Source organism: Balaenoptera ricei, chromosome 14 (genome assembly GCF_028023285.1).
Source record: "Balaenoptera ricei isolate mBalRic1 chromosome 14, mBalRic1.hap2, whole genome shotgun sequence".
Lineage (NCBI taxonomy): Eukaryota > Metazoa > Chordata > Mammalia > Artiodactyla > Balaenopteridae > Balaenoptera > Balaenoptera ricei.
This window is the reverse complement of record NC_082652.1, coordinates 6726445-6749303: the sequence shown is the minus strand read 5'-3', so window position 1 is coordinate 6749303 and position 22859 is coordinate 6726445. Positions and strand designations below refer to the sequence as shown.

The following is a 22859-nucleotide window of genomic DNA, read 5'->3' as shown; positions in this document are numbered from 1 at the left end:
ATCACTCCTTGGCATTGTATTGTCCCACGATCAGTAAGGTTTGTAATGAGCAGCAGTAGAATTTGTGCCCAGTTTGTCAGTGAATCTTAATAAAGAAAACTATTTTTCTTGAGCACTTGCTGTGTCCAGCTACAACGGGCGATACTTTGCAGCAGGGGTCACAGACTCGAGTCGCTACAGGGCTCAGAGGATACTATAAACGTGTGAAGGGGTGGGCGGGGAGTCGGGGGAACTGGCTAGTTCATGCCTGCGTACTCACCCCCAGCTTATCGCTGCCCACAGAACTCTGGGCTCAGTTCTCCAGGTTTTGAATTTTTTAAAAAGAATATGGAATTCCAGATTTTTGTGTGTTATCTCCAGATTTTTTTAACTGTTGGCATGTAATTCACATTTAAAAAAAACAACAACAAAACTTTCCTGCAGGTCACCCAGTCTGTGGGGGCCACGTTTGGCTTTCAGTCTGCCAGTTTGTGATCTTTACATAAAATTATCTCTAGTTCTGTTGACATTCTCATTTTATAGATGAGTGACCTGGGACCTAAAGTGGTTGAGTAAAGTCAGGGGGTGAGCAAACCCTTTCTGTAAAGGACCAGATGGTAATTATTTTAGCTTTGTCGATCACACAGTCTGTGTCATAGCAGCTCACCTCTGCTATTATCGTGGGAAAGCCGCCAGAGGCAACCCATGAATGAAGGAGGATGTGTAGTTATGTGCCAATAAAATGTCACACAAACAGCAGAGGCCAGATGTGACCTAAGAGCCAGTTTGCTGAGCTCTGCCCTTCATCTCAGCCTGGAACCCAGACCTGTCCCCTCACGGCGCAGCCTTCTCTTCCCACTATGGTGGTCTCCCTTCTCTTCGCTGGCATTTTAGGTGACTTTTGCTGGGGGGAATACAAAACTTGGTGTTTGGAATCACAAAGGTCCCCGAGATCCAGCGAGTGCGGTAAATGTTAACTTTGTTTTCATAGTGGGAACATCATTGTGGCAACCCCAGGCCGCCTGGAGGACATGTTCCGAAGGAAGGCAGAGGGCCTGGATCTGGCCAGCTGCGTGAGGTCCCTGGAGGTCCTGGTGTTGGATGAAGCGGACAGGCTTCTGGATATGGGGTTCGAGGCGAGGTACTGGAGTTTGGACTTTATGGGGTTCGGGTGACACGGGATGAAAGGGAGCCCAAGATGGAATTCCTTTATTACTCCATGACTGTCTCTATTAGCCACATGTGAATTTCTTTTTTTTTATAAATTTATTTATTTATTTATTTAATTTTTTGGCTGCGTTGGGTCTTCGTTGCTGTGTGCTGGCTTTCTCTAGTTGTGGTGAGCGGGGGCTACTGTTCATATGGTACACGGGCTTCTCATTGCGGAGGCTTCTCTCGTTGCGGAGCATGGGCTCTAGGCGCGCGGCCTTCAGTAGTTGTGGCACACGGGCTCTAGAGTGCAGGCTCAGTAGTTGTGGCACGTGGGCTCAGTAGTTATGGCTCGTGGGCTCTAGAGCGCAGGCTCAGTAGTTGTGGCGCACGGGCTTAGTTGTTCCGCGGCACATGGGATCTTCCTGGACCAGGGCTCGAACCCGTGTCCCCTGCATTGGCAGGCAGATTCTTAACCACTGCGCCACCAGGGAAGTCCCCGCATGTGAATTTCAAATCATTAGGATGTTTAATCTTTCAGATTCTTCCACACAATTTAAATTCCATTTCTTCTGTCTGTGATGTTCTTAAGATGTGTTTTCCTCCATGGCTTCTTTAAAAGTTTCTGTGAGTCTTAAAAAAGTAGTTTTATTGGGATATAATTCATATGTTACACAATTCACCCATGTAAAGTGTACAGTTTAATGGTTTTTAGTCTCAAAAAGTTTTGTCTTAATTTCACTCTTTTAATTGCTCCCCATTATAAAAGTAAAATTATATGCTTACGTTGAAGAAACCTTGGGAAAATGAGAGTATAAAGAAGAAATGAAGATCGCCCATAATCTCACCTCCCAGTAGCAGCTACTGTAAATATTGTGATGGTTTTCAGTCTTTTAAAATAACCTGTTTAGTATCATAAAACACCATTTGTTGATTATGCTGATAAGTGAGGGGTTAAGATGAGCCCTCTCTTTTTAGCATAAACACCATCTTGGAGTTTTTGCCGAAGCAGAGGAGAACGGGCCTCTTCTCGGCCACTCAGACGCAAGAAGTGGAGAACCTGGTGAGAGCAGGCCTCCGGAACCCTGTGCGAATCTCGGTGAAGGAGAAGGGCGCGGCGGCCAGCAGCACGCAGAAGACCCCCTCCCGCCTGGAGAACTACTACATGGTGAGCGCTGGGTGGTCGGTCTCACGGGCTCCTGCAGGCCATCGAGGAGGATGTAGGGGTCTCAGGTACAGCGCGGGGACTGGGGTTAACAGTGTCGTGTACTTGAAATTGAAATTTGCTAACAGAGTAGTTCTTCAAATACAAAAGGGAACTATGTGAAGTGCTGGGTGTGTTAATTCACTTGATTATGATAATCATTTCACAGTGTATGTGCATGTCATCATTTCGTACACCTTCATTGTATACATGTATAGATTTTTAATGTGTAAATATGCTTAAATATATACAATTTTTATTTGCCAATTATACCTCAGTAAAGCTGGAAAAAATAAAACAAGTATTATAAGCCAAAGCAATTTACTGAAAAAAATTACTAATTTTTTTTGACTTGAACTGCTTTCAGTAAGCTTAGTTATGTTTTTCTTGGGGCCGCGCCGCACAGCACGCGGGATCTTAGTCCCCCGACCAGGGATTGAGCCTGCCCCCTGCAGTGGAAGCGCGGAGTCCTAACCATTGGACTGCCAGGGAAGTCCTGTTTTTCCTTTTAAATGATCAGCTATAATAATTGTTTTAACAACTTATTAGATTTTCCAAGTTTTATCAATATGATGTACAGTGTTCCCACTGATATATGTTGACTCTTAGCAATTAAAACAAATAAGCAAGCAAATGGGACTTCCTTGGCAGTCCAGTGGTTAAGAGTTTGTGCTTCCACTGCGGGGGCACGGGTTTGATCCCTGGTTGGGGAACTAAGATTCTGCATGCTGCGTGGTGCCGCCAAAAAAAAAAACAAATAAGCAAGCAAAAAATAAGTGCTCTAGAGACTGGCTTTCAGTTTTCTAGGAAACTAAATCTATAAAATGATACCCTGTGGCACATTTTTAAATGCATTTGGGGGGCTCCCCTGGTGGCGCAGTGGTTAAGAATCCGCCTGCCAATGCAGGGGACACGGGTTCTAGCCCTGGTCCGGGAAGGTCCCACATGCTGTGGAGCAGCTAAGCCTGTGCGCCACAACTACTGAGCCTGCGCTCTAGAGCCCGCAAACCACAACTACTGAGCCTGTGTGCCACAACTACTGAAGCCTGCGCACCTAGAGCCCATGCATCCACAACAAGAGAAGCCACGACAGTGAGAAGCCCTGTGCACCGCAACAAAGAGTAGCCCCCACTTGCCGCAACTAGAGAAAGCCCACGTGCAGCAAGGAAGACCCAACACAACCAAAAACAAAAATTAATTAATTAATATAAAAAAATGCATTTGAGGACAGAGCTAGGGTACATGCTATGTGTGATGATGCTTGTCATTCAGCAAGTATGTGAATAAGGAAGTTAACACAGGCGTAACTGTATTTTAAGCAGAGTCTCCAAGGACGGTGTGTATGGACCTCCTGTCGCCAAGTGATCAAATGTTTTTATTACACGTGCACGGGGTGTGCTGGGTGCAGGCACGGGACATGCTGGGTTCCCGGCCCATTAATATGAGCCTGAGTTAGAGAAGGGCACAGCCAGACGTGCAGGTGAAACACAAAATCGAATTATGGCCTCTCTGAAGGAGACTTTGTTGGGCGACAGTGTTCTGCTCTGTAACCTAAATGGTGTTTTTCGATTTACAGCTGGGAGTTGCTGAATTTGCAGCAGTAAATCCTAGCTGCCCTTACTTTTAGTTTCCTCACAAAGCAGTGGGAGGGCTTTTGGAAATGTGATTGTTAGTAATGAGGCCACCCTCTTCTGTTCTCTACCATCACTGGGTCGGGCCAGGGGCATCTAGAGAGGATGGTCAGCCAGGGTGGCAGCGCCATTTGGGAACTGGGAGAACCCGCAGGCCAGTGTCACTGCTTGACAAGGCACATCGAAATCGTCAGCCAGGAGGTGGGGCTTTTCTTTTGGCCGAGAGGGGCTACTCAGCTCCTGAACACAGTGACATGGTCACGGAGAAGTGGGCCGTTTCCAAACCAGTGTCCCTCGTGCTGCGGACTGTGAGGGCGATGAGGTGGCTCTCCTTTGGGTCGATTCATGGGGAGATTGAAGGCAGAAAGTTTGCAGATCAGAAAACCACCTCTGCTGCAGCTGCCTGGAGGATGCGTTTGAAATCAGGCAGGAGGTGTTATACCCGGTGTTGCTATTTCTGCTTGCAGCCGGGCTGGTAAAGTTAGGAGGCCGGCTTTTCCCAGGGGAGGGAGGAGGTGGTGGATAGTGTAGTGGTTACGAGCAGAGGTGCGAGGGCAAGGCCGCCCAGCTGCACAGCTAGGCTTTGTCCCTTCCTAACTGCACGAGTTCACCACTTGTAAAATGTTAGCACCCATTTCGTAGGGTTGGTGGAGGATTGGTTTATTAATACAGATGAAGGTTTTAGGCCAGCGCTTAGTGTGTAGTAAGTAGTAATAAATTAGCTTTGGAGCCCACTGTGGCCGCTGCTCCACTCTGCTCTTTTGCGTTCATTTAAGTGACTGCATTTAGAGATGTCTGAGTGCGTGAGAAAGAAGTCCCAGACTGAGGGTTTGGTTAGGGTAAAAATAGGGGGATGCATTCAGGTGGACTTAAATGCTTCCAATTTAGGAGCACTCGGTTGCTTTATTAGGAGAGGCTGGAGTCTGTCTCCATGGAGGTCTGTGAAATAATTCTGTGCATTCTGCTGTGGAGACCTGTGTTTACCTTAGAGCAGTGATTTCTGAACATGGCTGTGTCTCAGGATCTCCTGGGCACTCTTAAGTAATACGGACCCTTGGGTCCAATTCCACATGAATCATAATCTGTATGCTGTGTCCAAGGATGTGCATTTTAAAGACCTCCCCTGGGGATGGTGTTATGGCCGGCATGGCGCTGTCTGCATGTTTGGGGTTTGGGAGGTACTTACCGCACTGGGTGACTCCCTGTCCTCAGTTACATGACTTTGTGACTTAACGTGTGTCAGCAGTCCAGGCTGATGTTTATTCTGGTCTCGGTAGACTGAGTAACATTCTGACGAACGTCTGTCCCTTTTCACGGAGGAAATTAGATTCCTTAAAATTTAAGGCCGAAACTGAAAATAGCTATGGGGTTGTTTTTGTCAGCAAATTTGTTTTTATTTTATTGGTTTTCCTTTTTATTTTGTAGGTATGTAAGGCAGATGAGAAATTTAATCAGCTGGTACATTTTCTTCGAAATCATAAGCAGGAAAAACACCTGGTCTTCTTCAGGTAATAATACTTCTGGAGTTCGGCCACACCCAGAACGTGCACATGTGTGTAGCCTTCAGGTTGTTTGTCTGTTAGGAATGTGTTTGGCTGCAAATGACTTCTGCAGCTCAAGCTGGAGGGGTTTATTTTTCTCCTGTAAAAAGAAGTCCAGAGGCAGGCAGTTCCTGACGTTGGTTTCCGTCTCAGCAACGTCAAGACCAGTGTTTCTTTAGCTGTCTTGGCCTTTCCTTCCTGTAGGTCACCTCCTAGTTTTAAGATGACCACGGTGACACCTGCTGCCACATTTGCATTGAAAGCAGATAAAAGAGGAAAGGCAGAGAGGGGGGAAGGGCAGTGCTCGCTATATCCGGCCCTTTTAATCAGAAAAGCAAAAGACTTTCTCAGACAGCCCCCTCCCAAGCTGACTTCTGCTTTCCTTGTATGGGCCAAAGGTGGGTCACCCAGCAGCCCCTCACTTTAGGAGATGGGAAAAAAACAAGTGGGTAGCTGTCCCAGCCTCTGTAGTAGAGGGAGGTGAAGGAGGAAGTGGTTGGGAGGGTGTTTGATCCGCCAGCCTAGTGTCTGCCACACTGGGGTGTGTCCTGTTGTCAGAGCGCAAGATAGGAACAGATGTGTGCATCCTTTGGGCTGTTTTTTTCCTCCTCCAGATATACCTGTGGTGTTGTCTTTTTGGCAACACCAAAAGAATTTTATGTTTCTTTTCCATCCATCATGTCACCAATAAAATGCATTAGCTGTACTGTCCCACAGTTAGAAACACAACCTGGTACACACACACACACACACACACACACACACACACACACACACGAAACTGAAACAAAGATTTAATAAAACTGCATTTGACTAGGTGGGATGTATTCTGATGCTTTCTGTTCTGTTCTGCTCTAATTTTTTAAAAATGCTGGTCCAGACTCACCAAATTGATTTCAGAACCCACCAGATTGCTTTCAGGATCTGTGGGTTGTGACCCTAGTGTGCAAAACTGCTTTATTATGTACTGATGTGACTCTTGGTGGAAACTGGGGAATCTGGCAGCAGTCAGTTAGCACAGGTGTTTAAGACAGGAGATTTAGACAGGAGTTAGCCCAAATTGGAATCCTGCAGCCTGGTGTGGGAGAACATGGGAGATGGAATCAAACCTTCCTTCTGGTTCTGCCTCTGCCACTCACTCATACTGCCTCTCTGTAAGCTTCAGGTCCCTCATCTACAAAAGAATGTGACATCCCTTTGGAATCCCTCAAATAAAAAAGGTGAACTTTATTAGAAGGGGGCTGTGTAGGGAGTTCACAGACTCAAAGAGAAAGTTGGGTGCACCGCCTCTAGGGAAGACAGGATCTGGGGTACCCAGATGGCCATCTGTTTAGGGCACAGCCTCATTGGGATGACCCTGCTCCAGTCCCCTTTTGTCCTCGACTCCAAGTCCAATGTCTAGGATAGAGGACCTGAAAGGTCTGGCTTCTGCTGAGCCCTTGGGAACTGCACTGACTGGGGAAGAAGCAGTTCCCTGAAGGAAAAACAGGAGTAAAGCTATATTTAAGACGTCACTGTTCTTGTTGTGAAGGACTACTTCACTTTCATTAGCTTCTCAGGGAGCCAGGGAGATCCCCTTGCTAGAACAGCTTTCGACAGTAGGAATACTTTGTTTGGGTTTTAACTCCTGCTGAAGGGGTTTTGTCAAAAGGCTGGCCTTCCCCTGGCCGAGAGCTTAGTTGTGGATGATATGCACGGACATTCTCCTCTGCAGCCTCCTGGGACGACTGGGTGGCCCCCACTGCATCTAGTGCTCGCGGCCTCCCTCCCCCCGTCGCAGGAGGACCAAGGCGGCCTGCGACTCTAAGCCCTCTGTCCCCTCTCGCAGCACGTGCGCCTGCGTGGAGTACTGTGGAAAGGCTCTGGAGGCCCTGGTGAAGGGCGTGAACATAATGTGCATTCACGGAAAGATGAAGTATAAGCGCAATAAGATCTTCACGGAGTTCCGCAAATTGCAAAGGTGGGTTGGCTTCCTTGGAGGTGGCGGATCTCCAGCCACTCTGCTCTTTTGCAGGTCGCTCTGCCTCGAAACCCTCACGTGTTTCCCTGCCTGGAACTCTCTTCCTCCTCCAACCTGGTTATCATATCTTCTCTGTATAAATATCCAGAGCCCCTGCCCTCTGTCCTGACCCCATTACACTTTGCTACACTGACTTCCTTACTTATCTGTCAACTTCCCTGCTAGGTTTTAAGCTCCATAAGAACGGGAACCTGTGTTGTGTTCATTGCCCCAGTGCGGCTTTGGTAGCTGTTTGTTGAATGACGGAACAGACAGGAGCAGCCCGTTAAAGGCTGCAGATTGTCAGCCGGTGGCTAGGCTGGAGGGAACTTGTGGCTCTAGTGATCATAACTTGATTCTGTTTGTGCATAGAAATAATACTTCTCTGTGTTTCTTAATCATTGAGCCTTCTGGCTATGTTAAAAGCGATCTTTTAGGCAAAGTGATAGAATTGACGCATACACGACAGTCTGGGAGGGAAAATTTCATTTGTTTTTTTTAAATGGCTGCAAAGGATTAGACCAAATACTGTGTTTGTTTTTTTTTTTTTTTTCTTTTCCCTCAATGGAAATATGCTAATTTAAAAAATCTTCTCAGTGTCTCCTCCCCACCTCTTTACAGATTTCACTGAGAACTTGTAAAGTCCTAGAGGTTCTTAGGAGGAAGAAAAATCAAAGTGTTATTCCTATATATTTGCTTCTGTGAGAGATTCTGCAACCTGTGTTGTTACTATCATCCCTCAGTAAAGACTGCTTGACGGTGAGGGAGACAGTGGCCTCCTTACTCAGCGTGGTGTTTTCTCATTTTCTAGTGGGATTTTAGTGTGCACGGACGTGATGGCCCGAGGAATAGATATTCCTGAAGTAAACTGGGTTTTGCAGTACGACCCTCCCAGCAATGCCAGGTACAGCATGAGAGAATGTTACCCGCTCTGTCTAGGAATCTAGGCTAATGAAATAGGAATCCTGAGGAAGAAAACATAATGATGGTTGTCAAAACATTACGAAATAGCAAAAATAAGGGAACTGGTGAGCTATCATTGATAGGTCAATAGTGATACTGTATTATGCAGAAATTTCAGTCATTTTCAAATACTTTTTAATAGATCTTTTTTATTTACTTATTTATTTATTTTTAAATTTTTTGGCTGCGCCGCACAGCATGTGGGATCTTACTTCCTTGACCAGGGATGGATCCCATGCCCCCTGCATTGGAAGTGCAGAGTCTTAACCACTGGGCCATCAGGGAAGTCCCTCAAATACTTTTTAAAGTTCTTGCAGAAATGCACATGATAGAGTGTTTAAAGGAGAACAATATATATACCATATATGAAGATGTCAGTTATTCTCTGAAAGCAAGCATATATTCCTGATAAATGCCTGCAAACATAGGAAAGCACCTGTAAATACAAACGCGTAAGCAATAGTTGTTACTTCCTGAGGGAGGGGGGTGGTCCTCATAGGTCACTTTTATTTTCTTTTTTACGCTTTTCATTGTTTTCCAAATTTTCTACTGAGACTGCGTCCTCCTACCTGTACCATCAGATAGGCATAAATTTAAAAGTTTTACAGTTCACAGTAAATGTCTAACAGAACCCTCTCTGGTTTGCACGTGTACTTTAATCGCCAGCTGTTCTATAGCACTAATAAGCGGCGGGTTGGGATGGAGCCCCTCGGGTCATTTTAGGCGCATCAGCCGTGCGGCTGCAGGCCTGTGCTCTGCTCGGCCAGCATCACGTGGTGACCATGTTCCCGCCCCTTGTTGTTCACAGCGCCTTCGTGCATCGCTGTGGCCGCACAGCCCGCATCGGCCATGGCGGCAGCGCGCTTGTGTTCCTCCTTCCCATGGAAGAGTCGTACGTCAATTTCCTTGCACTTAACCAGAAAGTAAGCTGTCTTCCTTTTTCCTATGGAATGTCCAATGCTGGGGTAGTTGAAAAAGTTCTTTTCCAGCAAGTGGGGTCCAGAACTTAGATTAGGGGTTGCAGACACACAGGGGCCAGGCTGGTGATGTCAGTGCGGGAACCTGGCTGGCTTTATGGCTGTGGAGAGGCTCTGGGGTACGGCCACTGCTCAGCCCCAGCTAAGTATCACTAGTTGGGAACATAGACCTATGTTGCCATACTTTCCAACCAGAAATCAGGATTGTTAGGTAAAGTCTCATTTTAAACTTTGCTTTAAAATTTTTTAAGTACTTTCTGGACCAAGTAAAATACTTTGCTTGGATTTGGGCTTCCAGGCCTCTGCTTTAAGATTAAAATGGATTGTTCTGCCTTTGGTTTTACTGGCACTGGCTCTTATGGGGTAGCCTTGGGGATGAGGTGATTCCAGCCAGAAGTGACGCTGTGGTCCCTGTGCAGTGCCCGCTGCAGGAGATGAAAGTCCAGAAGAACACAGTAGACCTCCTTCCAAAGCTCAAGTCCATGGCCCTGGCCGACAGAGCTGTGTTTGAAAAGGGCATGAAAGCTTTTGTGTCGTACGTCCAGGCTTATGCAAAGCATGAGTGTAACCTCATCTTCAGATTAAAGGGTAAGTTGGACTTCTTCACATAATTGTATCTCCATCTGAAACATCTGATGGTTTTAGAAGTATTACAAGTATGAAACTGCTTTGTTTTATAATAATGTCAGGCCTATGCCAGGGTTAATGTGTTCTAAACATTTAAAAGAAAGTCTTCCTGGGAATTCCCTGGCGGTCCGGTGGTTAGGACTCTGAGCTTCCACTGCAGGGGACACGGGTTCGATCCCTGGCCGGGGAACTAAGATCCCGTGTGCTGTGCAGCGCAGCCAAAAAAATAAATAAAAAAAAATAAAAGACAGTCTTCCTTGGGTTTGAGTAGACAGAGAATACACTGGCTGCTGAGTATTCCTTCTTAGTAAAAATGTAATTATTTTAATTCTAATTAAAATGAGCCCATTAGATCATTTAGGTAGACAAAATTATATTGCTATGAATGTTCTGTGGGTTGATGCTTATAATCCTATTTTGGGTGTGCTAACTGCAATGTTTTGGTTTAATCAGATCTCGATTTTGCAAGTCTTGCTCGAGGTTTTGCCCTGCTGAGGATGCCCAAGATGCCAGAGCTGAGAGGGAAGCAGTTTCCAGATTTCGTGCCTGTGGACGTCAGTACAGACACCATTCCATTTAAAGATAAAATCAGAGAAAAGCAGAGGCAGAAGCTATTGGAGCAACAAAGAAAAGAGAAAACAGAAAATGAAGGGAGAAGAAAATTCATAAAAAATAAAGCTTGGTCAAAGCAGAAGGCCAAAAAGGAAAAGAAGAAAAAACTGAATGAAAAACGGAAAAGGAAAGAGGTAAAGTTTGCATTTTTATTATTTAAATACTCAACTTAGAATTGTGAACAAGCTTCACTGAAGCGTAGTATCTAGTTATCTTCTAATAGGAATTGCATAGGACTCTCAGATTTCTAAACTCCCTTGGTGGCCTGGGTGGGGAATGCGCTGTTTGTGGAAGCTGATCTAAGAGCTTGTAGTTACTGATTAAAAATGCTGGTTTCACTTAGAACACTGTTGCTGAGAAATTCAGTAGCTTGTTGATCTCTTCTGCACTCAGGGTTCTGATATCAAAGATGAGGACATGGAAGAACTTCTTAATGACACAAGGCTCTTGAAAAAGTTTAAAAAAGGCAAAATTACTGAAGAAGAATTCGAGAAGGGGCTGTTGACAAGTGGCAAAAGATCAGTCAAGACAGCAGATTTGGGGATCTCAGATTTGGAAGATGACTGCTGATTCCTGCCGCTCAGGTGAAATGCACGAGAGCACCGGGAATGCCAGGAGCTGCCCTGCGCTTGCAGACAGCTTGCGCTTGTGTCTACTGAACAGCAGAACTTCAGCAGACGTCCGGGAAGAACCACCTCTCCCAAAACTGTTGTTGCAGGCGGGGGAGATGTGAGGGGTTTCACGCTCATGAATATTTTATTAAAAACATACCAGCCTTTGAAGTCTAACAGAAGAATATGTAAATTAACTGAGTGTAAATAACAGATGTCAATATTTATTTTGATGGGTTACTCAAAGAGCTCATTTTTTGGTGGCTATTTTATACTTATTTTTTAACATAAAGATACTGACGTGACTTGATTTTAGGCCTTTTAAAATTCCTCAGTGTTTTCAGGCACCTGATCTCCCTGGATGTCCTTCTCCCTGGACTTCAGTTCTCTCTTTGATGTACTGCACAGAACACCTGCACAGCCGCTAGTACTGTTTTATTGGTGAGTATCTGACGAACAGAGGAAGCAAGTCATTCTGGAAAAGAAAATTATTATGCCTTCTGTTGAATAAACTGTATTTCATTCTGATTGTGCCTTAAGTGTGTGAAGGTGGCTGCACAGTGTCTTTACCAAGATGGACAATACATCTGGGCCTGGGGTCAGCTTGCAGTACCGACACAACGCCATATCAAAATCTTGCATACAGTTTATTTGAAAAGATGCTGAATTGTTCTCAAGAACAATTTTAAAAAAGCTGTTCAGGACCCAAACATGTTTAAATTCACGTCTTTCCCAGATACAGAATTAAAGTTTGCAAATATTCTGGAAGGCGTCTTCGTAAGTGGTGAGCCGTGCAGGATACTCCTGCCAAAGACGCTGTTTCTCCCTGTCTTGGGTCCTCGTGTTAGTTTCCACTCTGTTTGGCTTGATCCTTTTTTGGAGATGACAGCCCTCAGCTCACGTTCACCGCCGGAAGCCTGATGCGGATTCAGCAAGGGTTTCCTGCCTTTCTCACACGGCACCGTGTAGCCTGCATCCGGGGTGGCTGTTGGTTGCTGGAGGGGCGCCTGGCTGCAGTTGGGACCCCTGCTCTCTTAGGCCTGCATGGCTTTCATTGATGCTTCTGGCAAATAAGTCTGGAGTGTGGGGAAGATGAAGGGAGGGGGACGGGGCACATCTTCTTTCATCAGTCAAGTAGCCAATAATCTAACTTGTATTTCTGGAAACTGGAAATGAATGAAAGTGTCTGGAAACCATAAGCACAATTTAGGTTGGGTTTTGGGGGAACCATGAACATATTTTAGATGAGACTGAAATGAATAAAAAATTCTCCAAGACGTATGATTTTAAGTCCTTAGTCGATAAAATTTCATAAAAAACCATTCAGTTTTGGCCTGGCTCATGGAGGGGCCAAGAGGCTGCTCCCAGCATCAGCTGTGTGCCAGCAGGAAAGGGCCCGGCGGTTACAGATAGAGCTTGATGAGTTCGTCGCTGACTGCTGAGGGCGTCAGCACCCCCAGGTCTGTAAACAGCAGTGTGATTAAGGAAGGGGAGGTGTAGTCGACCCACGGGTGCTCCTCTTTGAGATCCTGTCCAGTCTGCGTGGACTTCAGAGTATCTGCCTTGTACTGAGGAGACAGGAAGCATACGTTAGTATGCCCCACGTGTTCAGGGCTCTGAACTGGAGAGGCCTTGGCCTGAGCAATTAGTGTGCTCCTGCCTCAAAGTGCTCTCTGGAAACGGGGGGAAGCCAGCTGTGCAGCACACTGGCGAGGGGGACAAGTGTGGCTTGGGTGAGCAGATCATTAAAGAAAAACTTAAGCCACGTGTCCCCTCACTGGTGTGCTGGATTAACTCCTCCAGACCTCTCAAGACAACCATTTACAGCATTTATAGAGAGCTTACTAAGTGCCAGGCACTGTGCTAAGTTCTTCCCATGGATTATCTCAGAATTGTTATAACCCTTGTACAGATAACTGAAGTTCACAGAGCTTACAATGAAAGGACTTGCCCAAGGTCACATGGTTAGTAAGTGGTGGAGATGGCAAGTGAGCCCAGACAGCTGAGCCAAAACTTCGACTATTACCAGTTTCCCCTGCCTCCTCGGCCTGTATCTATTGCTTAATTGAATGAGAGACAAAGACTTAAATTCTGGGGACAAATTAGGCTGTTCAACAGCCACCAACTTATCTTTGTATCTTGAGTATTGGAAAAAATAGCAGTGGGAAGTGAGTAACTTAATGGAACATTCTTAGCACTGCGTTTTTTTTCAAAGGTTTCAGTTTACACTCAAATATACCCCTTCAAATATGTAAAACTCTTGCCTTAAACTTATCTGGGACATCTTGCTGGTTTAGTGGGAAGAGCCGTACAAACTTGAAACTTTCTGCAACAACATAAAAAGGCTTGTTCTGTGCTTTGGCACACACGGCCATCTGGTTGGTTCCAATCTGGGAAGTCAGAGAAAAGCGGAGAAGGGTGAGATCTTATAGCACACCTGAAGTGGAAGCAACAGAAAGTATATGAGTGAACGTAATATATGTACTTCTGGCTTTGGAATTAAAGAGGACCTTTAAAAAAGAAAACAGACGTTTCTCCAAAGATATACAAATGGTCAACAGACACATGAAAAGATACTCAAGATTCTTAGTCATTAGAGAAACACAAAACCACAATGGGATACTGCTTCACATCTACTAGGATGGCTATAGTTAGAAAAACAAGTGTTGGCAAGGACGTAGAGAAATTTGGAATCCTTGTATGTTGCTGGTAGGAACGTAAAATGGTGCAGCTACTGTGGGAAACAGTTTGGCAGTTCCTCAAAAAGCTAAACACAGAAATACCATAATATCCAGCAATTCCACTCTTAGGTATATACCTCAAAGAATTGAAAACAGGAACTCAAATAGGTAATTGTACACCCGTGTTCATAGCAGCATTAGTTACAATAGTCAAAGGATAGAAACAACTCAAGTATCCATCAACAGATGAATGGATAAACAAATGTGATGTGGTACATTATGCAGCCATAAAGAGGAATGAAGCACTGACGCATGCTACAATATAGATGAGCTTTGAAAACATCATGCTAAGTGAAATAAACCAAACTCAAAAGGACATATTGTATGATTCCACTTATATAAGGTACCTAGAATAGGCAAAAATCACGGAGGGAGAAAGATTAGGGGATGGGGAGAGAAAAATGGGGAGTTTTGCTTACTGGTGACAGTTCGGGGTGATGGAAAAGTTTTGAAGACAGACAATGGTGATGGTTGCACAACAATGTGAGTGTAATTAATGCCACTGAATTGTACACTTAAAAATGATTAAAATGGCAAATTTTTGTTATATATTACCACATACAACAAACTATCATGAAATCTTTCCATGTTAAGCAACAGATAAATTTTAAACATTATACTGATGTCAAATATGCTCCATTAAAAAGAAAAACCAACCAAAAACTCAAATGCTTTCCAGTTAAAGCATGTTTTGAAAAAATATAATTTACATTCTCCTAATTTACACAAATCAATCTCCAAAGCAGGAAGAAATCTGAACAAAATCTGACCGCTGCAATGGCTCATGGGAACGGGGAAGCCATTGGCTGCAGGGGTGGAGTCTTGAAGCTAAGCAGGATTAGAGGAACGGATCGTTAATAATACAGTGCTAGCTGGGTGTCTGAGGTCAGTGATGTAGCTCCACGCCCTGAGCAAGGGCCCGTGGAGAACTGATGCTCCTACCTTGTTAATGATTCCTCCGTTTTCAACAACGCCTTCAGCACCAACAATGACAAGATCCACTTTCTCCATGATGTAGCTAAAGAAATTAAAAACAATTTTTTTTTTTAAACTTTTGGGTTTTATTTATTTATTTATTTATTTATTTATTTATTTATTTATTTATTTATTTATTTATGGCTGTGTTGGGTCTTCGTTTCTGCGCGAGGGCTTTCTCTAGTTGTGGCAAGCGGGGGCCACTCTTCATCGCAGTGCGCGGGCCTCTCACTGTCGCGGCCTCTCTTGTTGCGGAGCACAGGCTCCAGACGCGCAGGCTCAGTAGTTGTGGCTCACGGGCTTAGTTGCTCCGCAGCATGTGGGATCTTCCCGGACCAGGACTCGAACCCGTGTCCCCTGCATTGGCAGGCGGATTCTCAACCACTGCGCCACCAGGGAAGCCCCTAAAAACAATTCTTTAATGCTCCCTTTTCTTTGCTCTTCTCAGTAGCATCATCACCTGCAAAGATTAATACTCCATTTTCACCAAGGTTAAGTTCCTCTCATAACTTTCTTCCAAAGAGCACTGAACACATGAGACAACCCCTGGCACTGTTACCGGTTCTGCTACAGGGGCACCAAGACCTGTTTTGGTCATTACACCACAATAAGACGTGTAACTCACCCTGCCACCCAGTAATGTACATGCATACATTTGTAGCTGAAGCAAGGATTTCATGACCCGGCATTTATCCTTACTACATGTGGCACATTCTATTTTCCTTTCTACGTTAATACAAACAAAATTTAAAGACCTGATGTGATCTGAAGTTGGAGAAAAATGTTATGTAATTCAACAATCTTGCAGGTAGGGTGAAGGCCAATTTACCTTTTGAAATGAGCAATTAGGGACTTCCCTGGTGGTCCAGTGGTAAAGAATCCACCTTACAATGCGGGGGACGTGGGTTTGATCCCTGGTCGGGGAACTAGGATCCCACATGTCGCGGGGCAACTAAGTCCGCGCACCACAGCTACTGAACTCGTGCGCCTCAACTAGAGAGAAGCCCGCGTGCCGCAACGAAATATCCCACGTGCTGCAACTGAGACCCGACGCAGCCAAAAATAAATAAATAATAAATAGAGCTTTAAAAAAAATAAAATGAGCAATTAGTAGAATTCTTTAAAATGTTTAAACACATTCCTAATCTCCTTAATCATCTCCTTATGTGTTTTCTTTCCAAGGGATTACCACTCCTGTTTTCTCTTGCGAGGCACGCTGCCAATCCACGGAGCACGTCACCTCGGCTTTAGGAGCGAAGCTGCACAGGTGAGGCGAAGAATCCCAGAGTGCCACCGAGGGCAGCCCGTGTCTTCAGATGAAGAGGGAGCGCTGATCACATGTGCTGACCTGACCTCTGCACCTTGCTCTTAAAACGCACTGTGATACCACGTAAATGACTCCCACTCTCCCTGACATCCTATCGCCCTGTCTGTACACTATCAAGACCTTATAATGAGCTTGCTGGTTTAGCCCAGCTATCAGTTAAGAGGCAGGACGCTGCCCAGTCCAGTTTTATGAATGAGACTCAAACCCTCCATCTGGAAGCGCTGCTCTAAGCCACCCCTGGGAGTGGGTGAGGAAAAGTAATTGTGGCAGGGGAAGCCAGGCGCTTACCCAACAGCGGCATCCAGGACGACAGTGACGGGGACACTGAGGTGGCAGAGGGCTTTGGCCATTTTCTTACTGGAAATGACAGTTTGAGAACATTAGAAAAAAGTCCAGGAAAGTCCCATAGTGGTGTATGGTGAGTCACTTAATTTGGACAATGATAAATCACTTTAGCTGGAAACTCAGTTAATATTAATGGATTAAGGGGCAGATCCTGAGACTCTGGACTAAGGAAACAAGAATTTGGGTCCTTTAGAAGGAAGTATGTGTTTTAGGAGAACGATGCTCTTGGGGATACACAAAGATACGTAAATTCAGAAAAAAAGGGTTTTTCTTTTATTATGTTCTGGCTAGATATGAGAGGTGAATTATCTATTCCTTGATAAAAATCTTTCAGTTGCTGTTCCTCTGACTTAAGTACTAAATAAAACCCCTAGATCCTGTACTGTGACCTACTTCAAATTCACGGTGATTTTTCTTCCAGGGGCAGGAATGGGCACTGTCAAAGGCAATGCTGACTGATTGGCAAATTGGGGGCCTATTCTGGCTCCTCTTACAATGGATTTTAATCCTCAGTTTGCTCTTTAAAAGGACTGCTGGGCTCATAACCAAATGGAAAGATACTTGCCCTGATAGGTCAGGCTGTGACTCTGTAATGTACACACTGAAACGCTTCTTGGCCGCCACGGCTGCTTCCAAGACTCTCAGGACCACTCTGGAGTAGGCGTGAGTTAATATTCTCTGTGGGCAGAGAAAGCTCTGTCAAAAGGGCAAGCTTCTGGCGATCACCCATACTCTATGACCCTCTGATGCGTGTTCCTGGTACCCTAAAGCTTCTCCGTATGCTTCCTCACAAATCAGCTGTAATCAGAAAGGAGATCCTCGATAGTACACTGAGTTTAAGCCCATATACAAGCCGAAAAAGTTTTCTGCCAGAGGAGTATATTATGGGTCTCCTCTTCCCGTAGCAAGCGCAGAAGTGACATCTCCATGCGGTGTTACTCAGATACAAAAGCCTTTATATCTGAAGGCTCTGCTAGGTTCCTTTGGGTTGGCTTCCCTAATTCGAAGACATGGTTTGCACGCTTGGGCATACAGGCACCAGGCAGGCAGCATAAAGGAATGCAGGGGGCCGGTTGGGGCCAGCAGCAGAGTGGAAAGGCTGAGCTCCAGCTGTTGTCATGTGGGCCCACCGTGGCCAGATCATCTGGTTTTTCTAGAGGCGCTGAAAATCCAATATTTCAATGTTGGCTAACTAATTTTTAAAAACTGATAAACACTGTTCAGGGTAAACACAACCCATCTGTGGACTGGATACAATTTGCAGATACTTAGGTGTAATCTCTGCTCTGAGGAACAGAGTGCAGAGGACAGTGTAAGCAAGGTGGAGGGACGTAGCTCCCTAGCTCCTTTCTGGGCCTCGCCCAACAGCTTGTTAGAAATGCAGGTTCTCAGGCCCCACCCTTGTCCGACTGAATCAGAATCTTCATTTAAAAGATCCCCCGGTGGTTCATCTGCATGTTCAAATTCGAGCAGCTCTGCTGGAAATTTAGCCAAAATAGCACTGATGCGGGTGGTTATTACACACCGAACGCCACTAGAGCAAACGACTCCTGCAGTGAGTCTGCAGAAGAAGGCCTCGGCGAGAGGCAGTCACAGGCTTGCCTCCGCTTGGCCCCAAAATGGCTTTGTTTGCAGCTGGCTTGTGTACAAGTTCCACTCGCATCTATTACGTCATTTATTTAATAACAGTAATAACAGACTCCAAAAAAAAAAAAAAAAGACTTCAAAAATTGGGAAAGGGGTAATAAAACAGTGGACAAGAGTCCAGATGCAAGTGAATACTTTTATGGTCGATGGAGGCTTAGATGGCAGAAAGAAGGCGTGCTGCCGGGAGAGACGTCATAAAAGTTTTACGACCCCTTTGCTGGGAGACTGACTTGATGTGCAGCTCCCGTCTTTCCTCACTCAGCTTATCAACACTTGGCGGTATCTCTGTAAGAGCGTTTGGAATGAAGATGAAAAATCTCAATCCAGTGCTAACATTCAGCAGGAAGACAGTCAGTATGAACCAATGACAAGAGCTGTGTTAATTTAATTCAGATTAATTTAGTACATATCCAGTAATAAAAAATACTTTTTTTAGTAAGACACCTTATCAAATCAAGAATCATCCATGCTGTCCCAGGGTTTTTCTCTGCCTGTTTAAAATGACAACCACCTATGATAATATCATCTACATTTAGACAGTGCTTACTATGTGCCGGGCATAGTGCAGCGTCCTTACACATACCATCTCATTAATCCTCACAACACCCCTATGAGGTAGGTGCTATTATTACCCTTATTTAACAGATGAGAAAACTGCAGCACAGAGAGGTTAAGTAACTTGCCCAAGGTTACACAGCAAGTAAGTGGCAGAGGCAGGATTTTACCCCAGGAGTCTAACTCCAAAGTCTTTGCTCCCAATCACCACACATGATCAAGATCTACTCACCGCCCCATCTTTGATGAAAGTATGGCACAGATCTGCAATTTTATTTCTCGACAGTGATGTTCTCCTGAGAAAAATCTCTCCCCGCTCAATCATGATCTTTTTACATTTGGAGTAATCCTAGGAAGAAAAGAGCAAAATGAGGTGAAAGGGAGGATCCAGATAAAGCTGAGAATATTTGTGGCCAAACAGAGAAATAGAGAGGTAACCGAGGGAGGGCAGGGGCTTACAGAGTATTCCAGGGAGGTAAGGCTGATGAAGCGCAGGAAGAGCTCCCCGCCCGAGGACACGGCCACAGAAGAGTCCACGCCACACAGGGTTTCTATGGCACTGGTGAGATTCGCTCTCAGGCCCTGGAGTGTCTCCCCTGGAATGATCACATGAGGAATGTGACGTTCATTTTTGACCCTTGATGGGTCCGTGATTCACTCACTCATTCAACCAGTGTTTACTGGGTGCAGGCTGTATGCCAGGCACTATTCTAGATGCTAGAGACACATCAGTGAACATGACAGACAGGGTCCCTGCTCTGACGGAACTCCCTTTCTAGTGGGAGAGGCAGACAGTAAACAAGCACACAAAGAAATCAACAAGTTAATTACAGATTGAAATGAGGACAGAAAAAAGCAGAATGATGAGAAAGGTGGAGCTACTTTAGACAGAGTTAACAGGGGTGGTCTCTTGGAGTGCAGGCCTAAGCAGAGACCTGAGTAAGAAAGGATCCAGCTGAGTAAAAGTGGGAAAAGTCTCAGATGCAGACTATAAACGCAAAGGTCCCAAGAAGGGAATAAACTTTGTATGAGAAACAAAGAGAGGCCAGAGTGAAGCACAGTTCAGTGAAGGACAGCATAGAAGGAAATTAAGTAGCAGTGACAGAAGAGGTTTGCAGGGTGGGGTAGGTAAGGCTTAGGTGTTTGGATTTTTTAAAAAATATTTATTTATTTATTTATTTGGCTGCCCCGGGTCTTTAGTTGTGGCATATGAACTCTTAGTTGCAGCTTGTGGGATCTAGTTCCCTGACCAGGGATCCAACCCGTGCCCCCTGCATTGGGAGTGCAGTCTTAGCCACTGGACCACCAGGGAAGTCCCAGGTGTTTGGATGCTATTGTAAGTGCAATGGGAAGATGCTGGAGGTTGTCTTAGAGACATGCATCTCTAGGCCAGCCCTTTAAAGAATGCTTTATTATTTTTATTGTTATTATTACTATTTTGTTTATACCCAGATGCTTACATTTAGGATGTCTGAATTAGTAGTAATCACGATGACATTAAGACCAGAATTTATACTGGAACATTCTCTACAGCAACTGCAAAGAAACTGTCACAAGACAGAGGCTCAATAAATCCTTGTAAAGCTCAACTATTGCTATAATTTAAGCTTCAAAGTTAACCTGGTATAATACGGTCATTCTTTTTCTTTTTAATGTTTTTTTTCTTTCATTTCTAATTCTTTCTTGAATTCTATCACTACATTTCTGTTTTTCTAAATCTGATTTATATTATGTCTCATGTCTTGTACCATTTAAAAAAATTTTAGCTCATTGTGAAATAGCGTGTTATGGGTTTTTTTTTCTGGTTGTCGTTCTTTTTTGGGGGGTTTTATTTAATTATTTATTTACTTTTTGGTGTGATTTCATTGTCTGTAGGGATGTTATTCTCATTCTGTCTTCCTTACAGTAACTTTTATGGGGTTTGGACACAATCATTTCATTTTTAAGTGAAATGAGTTTTCCTGAACTTTTAGAAAAAGACTTCATTCAGTTGTCTTTTCTAACTCCACAGAGCTCCCTCTCCCATTGTTTTATGTAGTGTTAAAAAAGACAGTAGCTTGCTTTCTGAGATTTCTTTGTTCTGTTCTCCTCCCCAAATCTTTTCTGGACTTTCTCTTTCTTTCTTTTCCTTTTCTTTTCATTATCCCAACCTTCTGCAATTTTGATTCCACTCCCCACTCTTCAGTGGGGACCCTGGCAGGAAGAGGCCCTGGCAGGTCAGTTTTGAGAAAATGCAGGATCTATGCTGGTCTAGCCCCTTCAGCCCATTTGGTTGGCTCCCTGCACTCACCTGCTATTGTAGTGAGCAGAACCACAGCATCCCCCCAACTTCAGCTGCTACTCTCAAAGTGAAACAGTGCCCCTCAGATTGGGACTTGAACCCACATGCCGGGACTTGAACCTGGCCAAAACGCACGGTCTTCCAACTGAGATCACACCTGGTCTCAGGACTTAATGAAGCTCAGGTTCTTGATGTCTCATCACAGAAAGAATTCAGTGAGAGACAAAGTGATAGGTAAGAAGTGAATTTATTCAGAGAGATACACACTCCACAGAGAGCGTGTGGGCCATCTTAGAAGGCGAGAAAGGCCAATACGGTCATTCTTGATTCAAAGTATATTTCATTGAAAGGAGACCCGTTCAATGATAACGTGAGGGCTCTCTTCACATTAAAAGGACAGAAAAAGAGGGAGGAGCTGAGCTTGGGGCTGCATTACCTTATGTAGGCACACATCCGTCTCTCACTTTCTACACTTCTAACAGTTATGAGCAGACTTTCCTAACACCTGGAGTGATGGAAGATGACCCTCTTTACCTTTATCTCTCCTCATGTACTCCAGCAAAGTCCGGATGGCAGCTACTGCTGAGGCCATGTCAGGATCTTCTTTCACCTGAGACTTAAAGTATTCAATTAACTCTGGGAAGGGAGAAAAAAGTGATTCATCAAATTAATTTAGCAGGATAGACGACCAGAGAGCTTATCAATGACTTGACTTTAAAAAGCAAACTAAATTTAAAAATATTTCCTTTGCAGGGTGTTTGGCTTCAGGGACACCATAAATGTCGATGGGAATAGAGACATCACTTTACTATTTGCAAACTCTTTCTCTCTCATTTTGCAAAAGCTAGCCATGTACAATGGCATAAAATTTAAGCCCCATCAAAAGGCAGTGAAAGGTCATTCTCCCTCGTATCCTAAACCCCAAGTCCGGAAAGAATCCCAGAGCCAACCTCCTTACCGATTTCTCCTGTACCCTCCAGTCTGTGCCAAGTCAAGCGTATTCACCTACATACATATGTACATGTATGTGATGCAAAGGTCCACCCTGCTCTTATTTTTTTTTACGTGAAAGGTACTGTATACACATTAGTTTGCCTTTGTTCTTCACTTAATAAAACACCTTGATAACCACACTAGACGGGCAAATCAAATACGCCTTTCTTTTAATTCTAGTACCAGATCCAACAGGGCAGGGAGTCTTACTCATACTTCACATATGAGGAATCAAGACTGCGAAGACCTGCACATGCGTCCGAAGTCTCACTTTTTGGGACGGCACTGGAAAGCGTGGGGAGAGGGGGTGTCCGGGGATACCCCCAGGACCCATTCCCTGGATACAGGAGCAGCGAGTGGTTTTAGTTGTGACTAGAGGAACCACATCCAGCCAAACAGCCTGAGCTTGGAAAGTGACCTCTCCCGGAGCCCAGTCTGGGCGTGCGAGGTGGAGGGATCCCTGCGCGGCTCCGCTTTAGGCCCAGCAGGCCCGTCGCGTCCCAATTTACCCTTGTCGTCCATGGTGCCCTCTGGACCGCGGAGCCCGAGGGGCCCAGAGCCACTCGCGCCACTTGGATGGGTCCAGCGACCGCGCGGGCTCCGAACCACAGCGACCGACAGCGTACGGCACGGCTCTGCACTCCACTTCCGGCGCCTTGGGGGGCGGGGCTGTGGCTACGGCGCGCGGCCTGAGCCCAGTCC

General features: G+C 45.1%; 2 protein-coding genes across 5 annotated transcripts in view; one reads left to right on the top strand and one right to left on the bottom strand.

The window, feature by feature from the left end:
- Positions 1-17217, top strand: part of DDX55 (DEAD-box helicase 55) — a 22776-nt gene extending 5559 nt beyond the window's left edge. For 3 of the 4 annotated variants that reach the window (XM_059893566.1, XM_059893564.1, XM_059893567.1), the window contains 9 exons: positions 971-1120; positions 2107-2296; positions 5389-5471; positions 7333-7464; positions 8315-8407; positions 9275-9389; positions 9863-10031; positions 10524-10816; positions 11076-11821. In XM_059893566.1, the coding sequence (XP_059749549.1) occupies positions 971-1120; positions 2107-2296; positions 5389-5471; positions 7333-7464; positions 8315-8407; positions 9275-9389; positions 9863-10031; positions 10524-10816; positions 11076-11252 (1402 nt within the window). In that variant the 3' untranslated portion in view covers positions 11253-11821. Of the gene's footprint in view, positions 1-970; positions 1121-2106; positions 2297-5388; positions 5472-7332; positions 7465-8314; positions 8408-9274; positions 9390-9862; positions 10032-10523; positions 10817-11075; positions 11822-16191 lie in introns of those variants that run through there. The other variant, XR_009497142.1, reaches the window with a different exon arrangement.
- EIF2B1 (eukaryotic translation initiation factor 2B subunit alpha) lies at positions 8599-22813 on the bottom strand. Its single transcript, XM_059893568.1, has 9 exons — positions 22667-22813; positions 21699-21800; positions 19343-19479; positions 19116-19232; positions 17243-17359; positions 16625-16689; positions 14977-15052; positions 13558-13683; positions 8599-12861 (listed from the first exon to the last, which is right to left on the bottom strand). The coding sequence occupies exons 1-9, from the start codon at positions 22677-22679 to the stop codon at positions 12697-12699; spliced, it is 918 nt and encodes a 305-aa protein (XP_059749551.1). The 5' UTR covers positions 22680-22813; the 3' UTR covers positions 8599-12696.
- Positions 22814-22859: the final 46 nt, after the last annotated feature.

Bases quoted from the DNA above. Each gene is read 5' to 3' on its own strand.
- EIF2B1 (XM_059893568.1), bottom strand. The intron at 19,480-21,698 runs GTAAAGAGGGTC...TGATCATTCCAG, and splicing joins GTACATGAGGAGAGATAAAG to GGGAGACACTCCAGGGCCTG. The intron at 16,690-17,242 runs GTATCTTTCCAT...ATTTCCAGTAAG, and splicing joins AGCCTGACCTATCAGGGCAA to AAAATGGCCAAAGCCCTCTG.